Below are 13563 nucleotides of genomic sequence, written 5' to 3'. Positions count from 1 at the left end.
TCAGAATAGTTTCACTGTCCTTTTGACATGTCTGTACTCTCCTTTGAGCACTTCCATATTTTCTGGCACAAGACATTTCATTCTCAGCTTATACTTGTTCCAGAGTCATCCCTGGAAGTTAGCATTTCTCTAAAAAAAGTCTCACTTTGCTGAGTGGAGAATGGCTTTTAGAAACCAAGGTTGGGGTTTGGTTAGTTAAATGTTTAGAACTGTTAATGCTGAGATCCTGATGTTCTAAAGGCATCATCATTCTCTTCAAAGATCTGATAGCCATCTTAGTAGCTCTTAGGCACTGTGATAACACAGTGAAGTACACGTGAACAATTGATGCTGATTACTTCTACTTAATTTTCTTTTTGTTGTTACACAACAGTCACTGGCTAGATTGTGGGAAAAGCTGGATGACTCACTCAATTAAATGGGGGCAGGAGGGTGAGGTCAGGAATATTCCTGTTGAATGGTGACTTTGGGGCCAAGAAAAATATTTAGTTATGAATTTAGTGTTTATCTTCTACCAAGTATCAGTCACCCTTAAGTTTCCATGGCTCCTTTCATTTTTTCAGGTGTCACATATTCATGTAGTTCAGCCAGTAACTTTCTTTTGGATGGATGTAGTGTTGCTGTTTTAATACAGTTGATCTTCTTTAGTATTATTTCATAAGCTATAGCTGTTTTGGTTAGTGAAATATAGCTTATTGCTGTTCTCTCATAGAATATTTAAATGTCATGTATAACTAGAAAAGACCCTGGAGATTTTATGAATATTCTTGATGTTTGAAGAAAAACTATTTTCAGAATATAAAACTGTCAAATAAGTTTAGGCTAGTATAGTTTAACTCTTTAGAATAAAAAAATTAAGAAAAATTTTTAAAACCGTTTTAAGTGAACTCTCTCTTCAGATTGATATGTAGCTAGTTTAATATTTTAAGATTTCAAGGATTGTAGAGAAACAAAATCTGTGATAGAATTAACAAAATACCAGTTTGGGAACAGAAAATATTTTTCAGTAGTTAGAATCTTGTATCATTGTTAGTCAAAGCAGATTTATTTATTTTTTTTTAAAGATTTATTTATTTATACAAGCACTAGGTACAATCAGAATTGCGGGAGGGTGAGAGAATTCGCCAGAGCCAGAGCGGGGAACAGAACAGGCAGAATGATGAAATACACTGCTGAGGGGAGCAGCAGGCACTGCAGGAGAGGTCTGCAGCACCTTGTGGGACCCTACCCGGCTGGCCGGGATCGAACCTGTACTGAAGTGGCTGCGGACAGCCTCACAGCGTGGTGCTCAACCGCCTGCGCCACCAGGGAGCCCCGTTAAATAAACTTTAGCGGTAATTATTTGATGTTTTTATGACAGAGACTTATTTTGTGCTAAATGTTGATCTGAGCATGGAAGATATAGCTACAGATGGTACAGACAGGTCTCTGTAACAGGAAATTTGTACCTGAAGACTGAATACATATTAACATTTCAAATATTAAAATGCATTTTTTATTTTATTTATGAGATTAGTGGAAAGAGATAAAATATAAATATCTTTGTCTTTTATTTATTTATTTTTTAAAGATTTATTTATTTATTTATACAAGCACTGGGTAAAGTCAGAAGCGTGGGAGGGTGAGAGAATTCACCAGAGCCAGAGCAGGGAACAGAGCAGGCAGAAGGACGGAAGTACACTGCTGAGAGGAGCAGCGGGCGGCAGGAGAGGTCTGCGCGCCATGTGGGACCCTCCTCAGGTGGCCGGGGAGCTGCTGGGGATTGAACCGGTGCTGCAGAGGCTGCGGGCAGCTTCGCAACCCAGCGCTCAACCACTGAGCCACCGTGGAGGCCCATCTTTGTCTTTTAAAACATAAACGGTATTAAATGTCATTCAATCAATATATAAATATATCAGCATCGACATATTCTTATTTTATAATAGCATTAAGATTCCAGTGACACATGGAACCACGTTAGAGATGCATAGAACATATTACTGATTTTAATTCATTGTATGTGTTAAGCTTACATGTTATATAAGATTTTCATATAGATGTTTATTTTCCAGGCAGAAACTCTGTGACCTGTGTTTGGGATATGGTGATTTCTCTTTTGTGCAGCTAGCTGTGTCTGGGATATTATGATTTCTCTTTTGTGCAGATTACTAGATGAAATCACTTCTAAAGTTGCTTTGAACTTTTTATTTTATTTTTTATACTTAAATAGTTCCCAAAGGCAATAATCATAAAGGAAAATATTGACTCATTAGACCATATTAAGAGTATAAATTTCTGTTTATTAGTTGATTGAAAGATGTCATTAGGGGTATTTTTAAAGGACAAATCATGAGATAGAAATATTTGCATTACAGACAACTTATGTCTAAAATATTTTATTGTTTTTTAAAGAGTGTCATGAAATGATGTGTTTACTTTCTCCATTTAGTTAATCCCATTTAAACGAGCCCTAGTTTTTTAGCCCACGGGATTTTAGTTATAAAATTGCATTTTCAAAGAACTTAGAAACACTTGGCATTGTGAGGAATCAGGGCAAAAGTAGCTGCAGTGCTTTTGTCATTTTTAGTTCAGTTCTTGAGTTTTGTGTAGTACTTGTCATATAATTGGTCTTCAGCTAATGTTTACTGAATTAGTGAGTGAATGTTATATAATTGTAAGGAAAGAATGCATAAAAAAGTGAAAACTCTCATGAGAACTGACCTTTTTAAGTTTAAACCTAGAAATCACAGTAAGCATTATTGCGTTGGACATTCAGAACAAAAGCATTAACATTTTTAGAAAATGAAGACAGAGTACATTTTAGGGCTGTAAGACATTGGAGCATGATTGTAGGAAGTGCCATGGTAATTGCCTTCATTGGCATTGGGGAAGGTGAAGATTAAACCCCCTTGTTTAGTAAGGCAAAATGGAGAAGACAGAATTCAATCTGGAGAACTGGGATTTGCTAAGTATATAATACTTCTTTTGAAAATGGAAGTAGTTGAGACTGAATATTTATGTTAGTGCCACAGAGCTTGGATTTAGCAAATGGCAGACATGAGAGTATGGGATATCTTAATGACTAGTTTGCAAGGGTTAGGTAAATTTCTAATTTTTTAATGTATGTATCAGGCTTATGAATAGCAACACAAATTGGTAATGATAACATTGATTAAATTTTGACTTTACATTTTTGCAGATTTTTAAAGTTCCTGTTGCTTTGGACAATGGATGAACAATCACAAGGAATGCAAGGGCCACCTGTTCCTCAGTTCCAGCCACAGGTAATTTATTCTAATATAAGCTAGCATCAGTATTTATAGCTATACTAAATATGAGAGGAAGGAAGGAGTACTTTTATAGATGCTTTAGGAAATAAAGTAGCCAAAACTTGCTAATTACGAATTTCAGAGTTTTTGTCACAATTGTTTATATTTTAAAATAGTGTCTTATAATACTTAGTTCTTATATACAAATATGAAACAAGGATAGTTTTACCTTATACCTATAATTGAATGACCCATAGTTAGGCTTTGAGGGTTAAGATTGGGCTTAGGGAGGCAAAAAAAAAATGAGAATGCGTTGCGGGTGTGGAGTGTCTGTATTTTCTACCTCCCTTGCCTTAACCAGCTAATCCTGCATTGTCCCAACTGCATTTTCCCTTGTTACCTTTATCCACTCTGGGGGTGTTACTCCTGTTAAGTAGTTGCTTACAGTTTTGTTCCATAAAATGTATGTCTTAGTAAACAATGTGCACACATTATTTGAAATTCATTGTTTAGCCTCCTACATTCATAATGGATGCTGCCATAAAGCTCTATATATAATGACATGTTTGAAATAACAAACACTCCTTTCCTCCCAGTTTTCTGTGACTACGTATGGTGGAGGATATTAACCATCCTTATTGTGGTGATCATTTTGTAGTTTATACAAATATCAAATTTTTATGATGTACTTTAATATGTCAACATAATAACTATTTGCAAGCGCTTATTTTTTACCCTTTGATATGTAAGAGCTCCTCAAAACTGATTTTCACAATCAAGTTAACATACTGTTATGCCAATAATACCTCATTAAAAAAATGGCCCAACATAGGGTCAGCACCTCATTTTTGTTTTTCATATAGACTATGTTTCTTGGTCTGGTGTTTGAGGCATTGTACAGTTTGTCTTCAATTTACTCTGCTAGCCTTGCCGCAATTCTGCTTAGATAGCAGTTCTGAAGTCATTTGAAGGACTGGTGAATGTTCTTTGAAATGAGTTATGGAGTCAGGTAGATTTGGGAGACTTGGGTTAAACAGTTACTTTATGACAGTGCTTCCTCACAGCCTTTCCTTATGAATTTCCAAGAGCGGGGGAGGGTGTAGTGATTTCCAAGCTTATTTTACTTGGAGATCCTCCCCTTCCACCCCTCACATCTATTGATTTCTTTAAGACTCAGCATTTGTAAAGCATGTAGGTCAGAAAATGTTGCCCATAAATAAATGATCTGTGATTTTGTTCCTTTTACACCCTCCATCTTCTCTAATTTTGGAAATCCTGACCATCCTTCAAGGACCATCTAAAATGCCATCCTTACCATGAAGCTTTTTTAGATTTTCTGGATGTATTATCTTTTCTTGGAAACATCAAGATATATTCTTTATATATGTCTTCTGGTATTTCTGACACCCTTGTGTCATTTCATATGGGCATTTTCTTTCTCTCTCCTATTGGGATCAACTTTCCTTGTAAAACAGGACTGTGTCTGCCTTACCTGGGTGTTCTGTGGAAAGGCAGTTCTGACATGGAGCAGACATTCACTAAGAGCATCTAATTAAAACCAACCAGAGACTCAAATGCACATTTAATCAGCCTTATATGTAATTGAATTTTGCATAGTGGTGTTATCTATAGCCAGAAAAGAGACCCTTTAGCTTAGGGTAACACCAATATTTTAATTTCGAGATGATTAAAAAAAAAAAACTACCCACTGTATTTTGTGTATGGTCATAAATTATCAACAGTATAATAAGCTACTTCTGTCCATTAGATGTGGACATATCTTAGTACCAATTTTACAGGCACACAAAAAACACTGTTGTTTTTAGCAAAGACAATAAAAGAAGTGCCTTAAAAATAGATAGTTTGCATTATGATTTTGAAATGCAGTTTTGAGCAGCTCTTAAGTTTCAAAGGAAAAAAAAAAAGCACTTGCATTTTTGCCTCCTACTGATTCACCAACCAGGAAAGGTCGGCATGGCAGTAGGAGGTAAAAATGAGAGTAATTGTTTTCCTAGGAGACCCTAGGCTGCCACATAGCATAAATTTCAAGATTATATACATGATTTTGCATCTCTTTTCACACTGTTCCTTTCCCTCGTGCCCCCTGCCGCTGCTCCTGTGTGGGTGGACGTCCCTCCCTGTTGGAAACAGGCAAGTGTCATCAGGTTTAGCTGCCTGTGGCAAGAGGGGGAGGGGGGATTTGTTTTCCCCTCCTTATTCAGACTGATGGTGTGAGACAGTGAAAGAAAGATTACCTGACAAGAGCTTATAGGTGTTATTGCTTATTAAGTCTTTGAAAAATGTTACTGTTCTCAGTAGCATTATTTTAAAAGGCTGGGAAAGGACAGCCTCTGTTCAGGTTGACAACCTTCTTTTGTTTGGTTCCACACCATTGGCCTGAATAATGGGGATGATGTGGCAACATATGGTTAGCCAAGCGACTTCTTTCACTTTTGTAATGCTAATGGAAGTCTGGACATAAACAGAAGCCCGAGGAAGTCAGCTTTCTAAGTGTCAAATACCAAGTCCCTGTTAGAATGATGAGTGATATGTATTCTGGTCTAGCCTTTTCTTATTTTGAGATACTCTCACCCCATAATATATAATGTGTGGTCTCAGTTTTAGTACAGTATGTGTTCCTTATTATTAAGTTTTAGAATGGTAAATTTTGTCATCTTTATTAATTTTCGTTTTGCATTCCTCTCATTCTCTTGCATTGAGGGGAATTTTTTTCTATCAACTTTCTTTTGTTTCCTCTCCTCCCTCCCTTTCCCTCTTTTATCTTTTCCTTCCTTTTTATGATACCTTCCACTAAGGACTAAAAGATACTGAAAGGACATTTTAAGTAGATTCTTACCCTATATATTGTCTTGGGTTTTCGACTGTTATGAAACAATGAATTTAGCTTAATTAAAAAAATATAGATTAGGCCTCCCTGGTGGCGCACGGGATTAAGCACAGCACTGTGAAGCTGTCTGCAGCCTCTGCAGCCTGAGTTCTATCCTCGGCCAGGGAGCTACCCTCATGGCACAGCAGACCTCTCCTTTCTGGCCCGCTGCTCCCCTTCAGCAGTGTATTTCAGTCAGTCTGCCTGTCCTGTTCCCCACTCTGTCTCTAGTGAACCTTCTCACTGCGCGTCCCCCCCCCCACACCTCTGGCCTGTGCCCCAGTTCATGTATGCATAAATAAATAAAAATCTTTAAAAAATATATAGATTGAGTAAAAGATGGCTACAGAAATAGTAAAATATTTGTCTTTTACTATGAGACTAATTTTTTTAATTTTTAAATTTTTTTTTAAGATTCATTTATGCATACAAGAACTGGGGTACAGGCTAGAGTTGCAGTGGGTGAGAGGATTCACCAGAGATAGAGCAGGGTACAGTGCAGGCAGATTGACTGAAATACACTGCTGAGGGGAGCAGCGGGCGAGACAGGAGAGGTCTCCTTGCCATGTGGGTTCCTCCCTGGCTGGGGATCGAACTCGTACTGCAGTTGCGGACAGCTTCATAGGTTGCCTCTTAACCCCTTGCAGCACCAGGGATGCCCTATGAGACTAATTTTAAACAACAGAAATTTACAACATTTTCTGAATAATTTGATTTATGGTCATTTAATGAAGAAGACTGGAACATTCTTTTATATCATAAAGTTAAATATGAAATGGTTATAATAAGTATAAGTCTAAGAATTTGGGAGAGTGATTAGAGGGAAGATTAACTAATAATTATTAGGACTTAGTTTTTTATTAGTAAATTTGAAGTTATCTAGTGTTTTGGCTATCAGTGAAAGGGGCAAGACATCCAAGATCAGCATTCCAGGTAGGAAAATAAACATTTCTTATTTTAATAACTTGGAAGGTATGAGAATCTTGTCTGGGGAGTGTTCCAACCCAAGAACAACCATTCCATTTATGCTTCATGGCAGCCCAAACTACAGTCCATTTGTGTTTTTGACATCTCTGTCAGTGAAAGTGGAGAAATGAGATTATGTACACTTTGTAGCATGTGTAGCATAATTATCAGGGTATATTTTAGGTACCAAGGAAGTAAGCCCACAATGAACAAGGGTCATCATTTGAATTGTTTCTTTGGATGTTTATTTTTGTCAAGTTATTTGTCATATAGCCTTGAGTAGAGCTTCTGTTTGGAAGTCTGTATAGAAATTGAGGTGTAAAGTTCTCCTTTTAACAGTTCATTGGATAAAGAATAACTTCATTGATATATGCATAGGATGATAAGCAGCAGCTATTTTGAGGGAAGAAGTTTTTGCCATAGTTTTTTACATTCGTGACCAAGAACCTCAGGTAAACCCTCATTTTACTCAGTGGTCAGATTCTTAGTCCATCCACCCCCACTATCCTCACTGACTGCTCATATCTTTTCTCTCCTCAAATTCCCAGTGCATTGGCTCCTGTCCTCACTCTCAGCTCATGCCCTTGCTTCCTATTTCATTGAAAAAAACTAAAGCAATCATAAGGGAACTGCCTTTTCTGTCATCAGATTAACTAGCTCTCCCTATTCTCAACGGGCATACTCCTTGGTCACCAGATCCCACATCCATTCCCTCTACCCCGTCCTTCCCATGAGCATACTATTATGCTGTTATTTCTTCTATTTAAACAATAAAATAAAACAACCCCCCCCCAAGAGCATTTGAAACTTTTCTTCCCTCCAACTGTAAAACCTGTTTTCTGCTCCCTTTTATTGCAAAACTCCTAGAAAGATTTACCTGTTGTTCTGCCTTCCATTCTCCTTTCACACTCTTGCATGTACCCTAACTATGCTTCTCTTCTCCATCATACTGCCTTAGCACTTCTTGTCAAGGTTTCCAGTGACTTGATGTCGCTCAGTACAGTGTTCAGTCCTCAGCCCTCCTCTTACTTGTCTTAACAGCTGTATGTGACAGTTGATCCTGCTCTCTTTTTTGAAACCTATTCTTCCCTTGGCTTTCCAGAACCTGTTTTTCACTTGTCTTATTGGTCCTCACATTGCTTATTTTCCCTTACCATCTTTATGCTGGTAACTCTCAAATATGTATTTGACCTGGACCTCTGTCCTGAATTCCAAATTCATGTATCCAGTTGCCTACTTGCCATCCAATTTCCATGTCTCAAACCTGATATGACTGAAACTGAACTGTAAATATTCCCTTGAAACCATTTTGTCATTCTTTATCTCAGTAGTGGCAAGTCCATCCTTTCAGGTGCTCAGACGAAAGCCCCTAGAGCTACCCCTGACTTCTTCCAGACTCCCTCATCTCTTACCTAATCTGTTTGCAGATTCTGCCTTTAAAATGTGTTTAGATATGTTTAAATTTGGAATATTTCTTACCTCCTCCACTGCTACCATTCTGGTGAAAGTTATTTTAATTTTTCACATACCTTATTGCAGTAGTTTTCCAGTTTATCTCTTTTCTTGCACATTTGCCTGCTTTCATTCTATTCGCCATGCAAAAATCAATACAAAATTACATAACATTTAAATAGAAAATTTTAGTCAAATCATGTCTGTTTAAAACCTTCCAATAGGTTTTCATCAGCTCACTCTTTTATCTTCAAGTATATACTTAAATATCACCTTCTTTGTTTAAGGAAATTGAAACCTCATACCCACCCAGTATGCCTTCAATGATATATTTTTCACTGCACAATTTGTCACCTTATCATTTTTCATTTTGTTCATTGTGTCTGTCTTCTCCTCCTAGTGTATAAGTTTTATCCCTAGTTCCCAGTATATAGTAGGCAATCAAGAAATATTTGTTGAATGACTACAAACTTGATTTCATACCAACTCATTCTCTCTTTTCAAGCACCACCTCTTAAAGAGTCTCAAAATATGTAAATATATATGAAACTTATTTTTCATTATATACTTCATACATACTTTTTTAATCTACATTCACTTATTCATCTACATTTTCATTATATACTTCTTTTTCATAATATAATTCATATATACTACTTTTTCATCTACATTCTCCATCTCTTATTGTTTTTTTTTTTTTTTTGTTTTTTTTTTTTTTTTTTGGTTACCACCTTGCTTTACTTGGAACACAGCAGGACTCTTTCCCTAAGGACACTGCTTTCAAGGTCTTTTTCCCTAGTGGAAGCTACTGTTTTCTATATCCATATGCTATTAGGACCAGGAGGTAGAAGCAGTAGCCTTTTTCATGCACAGTGCTTCTTTCAGACCACTTCTTTTGTGAGACTCCTGCACTGAGGCCCTTTGAAACCTCCATTTACATCCCCTTCAGGGTACCCATAGGAACCCGATTAGTTTGTTTACAGTTCTTGAATGGTCTGGAAACCTTGAAGGACACTGGTGGAAGCTTGAATCTGATCATGTTTTTCAGTTCCCAGTGTGGTAATTTTATTTTATTTATTTATTTATTCATTCATTCATTCATTTATTTATTTATTTTAACACATCAGGATATTAAAAAAAATTAAGAATTTATTTTTTTATTTTTTTAAATAATAAAGTTTATTTTTATATTCCCCATACAATTGCAACCCCCCCATTCTGCCAGTGTGGTATTTCAAATTGCAACCCCCCCATTCTACCAGTGTGGTATTTTAAATTGAAACCACCATCTCTAACTGAAAGTTAAATTAATTTTTTACCTTTTTACCAACTAAATATTTTAATTCTAATAGTATTATGTAAATATTACATAATTTTAGTAAGAATTGTTTTTAGGAAAAGACTCACAATATAGAGGATTAAGAAAGCTGCCCAATGAGAAGTGATTTCAAAATATTTAAAGTTTGGTTGAGTTTTGAATTTCTGGCATTCATATTTGCATATTAGGAACATGTTTTCTTCAAATTATAAAGCAAATACCTTAAAAATATAGATGTAGGTATTTACCCAAAGGACACAGAAACATCAATTCCAAAGAACACCTGCACCCCTATGTTTATTGCAGCACTGTTTACAATAGCTAAGCTTTGGAAACAGCCCAAATGCCCCAAAATAGATGACTGGATCAAGAAGATGTGGTATATATACCATGGAATATTACTCAGCATTCAAAAAGATAAACACATGCAATTTGCAGCAACATGGATGGCGCTGGAAGGGATCATGCTCAGCGAAATAAGCAAAAAGAAAAAAAAATACCGGATGGTCTCACTCATAGCAGGAATCTAGAAAACTTAAATAAGGGACCAGGAAAATGAATAACTATAAGAAAGTGAAAATCAAAATCAACAAAAAACTATGAACCAGAGACACTTTTTGGGGGGCGGGGGTGGGAGGGGAGGGATTGGGGTCAGAATGGGGGGCTGCAATTGTATGGGGAATATAAAAATAAAATTTATTATTTAAAAAAAAATATAGATGTAGCATGGGAATACAATAAGGACTCTCAACTGCTGTTGGAAATTTCTACTTGATCTGTTCACAGTAATGTGGGCAAAGATAAAACCAAAAATCAAAATAATTTTCCAACTTTTTTTGGAACTAGTTTAGAGCATGAAATGTAAATTTAATAATTACAGTAATAAACATGGTTTAATTTTTGAGGTTGAATTGGATACTAGAATCCTTTGGAGTCAAGTATCTATTTGCTGAATTAACTAGTCTTGGTATTCTTTTGACCAAAATGAGGGTATCTTCTTAAAGAGGCTAGTCATTTTCATGTGGTCTCAATCATAGATCATAGATCTCAATAAACTAGATCTGGTTATAATTCTAAAGGAGGAATTTCAGATATTTTCAGTATTGGAAGAGACCTCTCAGATACCTTTCCTTGTTAACTGTTTTGAAGAGCAACATTGAATATATATGCATTCTAATGTGTTTGTTAGATCAAAGTTGTATTATTTAACATTTAGGGTACCTTTATATGTTGCCTTCTCTTATATCATTATTTTGTGAATCTTAGGGCTTTTTCATATGACTGATAATGTTTCATACACTTTTTTTACTAAATAATCATAAGACACATTTCCCAAATTGAGACATTTTGATATTTCTGTCTCCAGCTACATTTGCATAGAATAAATTTAATGATGCACCCTTTTTATTTTGCTTTTCCTTGACTGATCTCATTCAGTGTGGGAGAACAAAGGGATGAAGAAAGAGGAGTTTCTAGAAGAGTTACAATAAAGTTCTGATGGCTGACATGGGAGTGCTCAGAATCATTTTCAACACTAACTTCCAGAACCACTCCATAGGAGAGGCTGAATAATGAGTGAGAAGAGAAGTTGAGGATGGTAGCCTGTTGCAGCACCACCATTTATGGGGAGAAATATGTAGATTTGCTGGAAGGAAGCAGAAACCCTGGCTGTTTCGTGTGGGGGTTAATGCCATCATCTCTGAAGTTAAATTAAGTTGGACAAGTTCTTGAAACCTCCACTTGGTAGCTATGTGATGGTGGGCAAATTATTTAACTATCTGTAAGCCATCCTTTTCTTGCCCATAAATGAGAAGAATAATACTCTACCTTTAGAGTTGATACGGAGCTTTCATTGTGGATAGTGATGACAACATTCTGCCAGTCATTGTCCTGACCCCCAGATTTCTCATCCCATTGCTTGGTTTTCTATCACATATCCTTCATTACATTTTTTATTACCAGCTTTCCTCACAAACAGCTGCTGCTTTAGCCATGTCCACCCCAATAAATGGCTATTCTACAAATGTTCTAGCCCCACGTTAGTAATTTCTCACTGCTCCTTGCTTAGATTTTTTTTATTCAGCAGTTCCTTTGACTCTAGCTCAAGATGATGTTCTGATACCCTCTGCTGTCCTTCTCTAACTGTAAGTCTCGGACTTTTTGTCCGGACTCCCTGCCTCCACTCTTGATTTACCCATGGTCCTCCCCAATTTCTTCTCCACCAAGCTTCATGATTATCTTTGTAAAATATATTCATTAGGTCACGTAATATAGTGCCCCTCCGCTTCAAACTCAAACGCGTTACTTTTGCTGTCAAAGCACTCTGATTTTTGTCAAGGCTTACTTCTTGAACCTTTTTCTCTACTGCTGTCTCCACTACTCTGTACTCCAGTAGCAGTGTCCTCTTTGCTGTTCCTTAAGCACACCAAGCTCCTTAAGACATTTTTTCCAATTGTTCTTTTCTGCTATGACTGCTATTTCCTTTCCTTCTGATGTTTTAATCTTGGTATAAATGTCACCTCCTCAGCAAGTCATTCCCAAATTTCTTAATCTAAAATAATTATCTACTTATTCTTCAGTATATCACTCTTTCTCTGCATAGTACTTAAATATATGCAGAGTAAATATTAGATTCTATTTATTTTGTCCATTCTCTTTTTATTGTTTTTGTATTATGTATTCATTTAGCCACTTTCACCTTTTAATATTTGTAGAATAAATTTATAAAAACCTCTTCCCACTATCTCTGTCTGTATATCTATCGCTGATTCTCCCAGTAACAGGCTTTTTCTCTCTGTATTTAATTTTGCCAGGTAGAACTGGTGGCGGTCATGGGGGAATAGGAAGATGGGAGTGTCTTTGTCATAATTTGGATGTAGTGATTATTATGCTGTGTAATATAACTGTGATTAAACACTACAAATACCAGGGTCTTATAAATGTTTAACTAGATAATTGGTTATATCCATCCACTCACTTTTCTTATTCTATAGTGAATTTCTTCCATTGTTTGATAAGTAGTCAGGTTATAATAATTAATGGCATATTGTTTGAACTGATATTTATCCCAGATACTTAGATAGGTTATTTTTGAAATCAAGAAATCATGCGGTGTATTTGTAGTTGTTTTGTGTTTCATTTCTAGTGCAGTTTATAGAAAATAATATTGTGTTGTGTTAGATATTACTGAAAGAATATTCTCATCTATGTAGCTTGGCTATGAGCAACATATTTTTCAAGATCATAGTATTAGCTTTATTGCTAAATAAAATTGAAGGACATTTTGAAGTTTTGTAACTTTTAAATTTTGGAGAAATTAAGTAATATTAATATAAATATAAAGAAATTTATTAATTTATGTAATCAGTGATATGAAAACGACCAGTAAAAGATGAAGTTACAATAACGATGAAAACCTTATTAGTAATGTTAATTATTGTAATTAATACTGGTTTATATAATAGATCATTGATAACAATACCTCTAGGAATTATCAGCACATGATTTTCTCCCTGGGGATTCTATTGAGTCCATGCTGTGACTGTTCTAATTTCCCCAGAGAGAATTACGATCATTATGTTATCCTGAATTATCTTATTGCTCATTAAATGTCCTTGCCTTCAAATTTAAAACAAGTTAAAGATATTAAGTTGGTTCTAGGAATTTATTAATTGTTTAAAGAGTCACTCAGC

General features: G+C 35.8%; 1 protein-coding gene across 2 annotated transcripts in view; it reads left to right on the top strand.

Annotated features, from left to right (window-relative positions):
* Positions 1 to 13563, top strand: part of NEK7 (NIMA related kinase 7) — a 129860-nt gene that overhangs the window by 44248 nt on the left and 72049 nt on the right. For both annotated transcript variants that reach the window (XM_037497221.2, XM_037497222.2), the window contains exon 2: positions 3179 to 3263. In XM_037497221.2, coding sequence (XP_037353118.1) covers positions 3207 to 3263 — 57 coding nt within the window. In that variant the 5' untranslated portion in view covers positions 3179 to 3206. The remainder of the gene's footprint in view (positions 1 to 3178; positions 3264 to 13563) is intronic.

The sequence above is a fragment of the Talpa occidentalis genome, unplaced genomic scaffold (assembly GCF_014898055.3).
Source record: "Talpa occidentalis isolate TD23 unplaced genomic scaffold, MPIMG_talOcc4v2.1 talOcc4.8, whole genome shotgun sequence".
Classification (NCBI taxonomy): Eukaryota; Metazoa; Chordata; class Mammalia; order Eulipotyphla; family Talpidae; genus Talpa; species Talpa occidentalis.
This window is presented reverse-complemented; position numbering and strand designations above follow the sequence as displayed.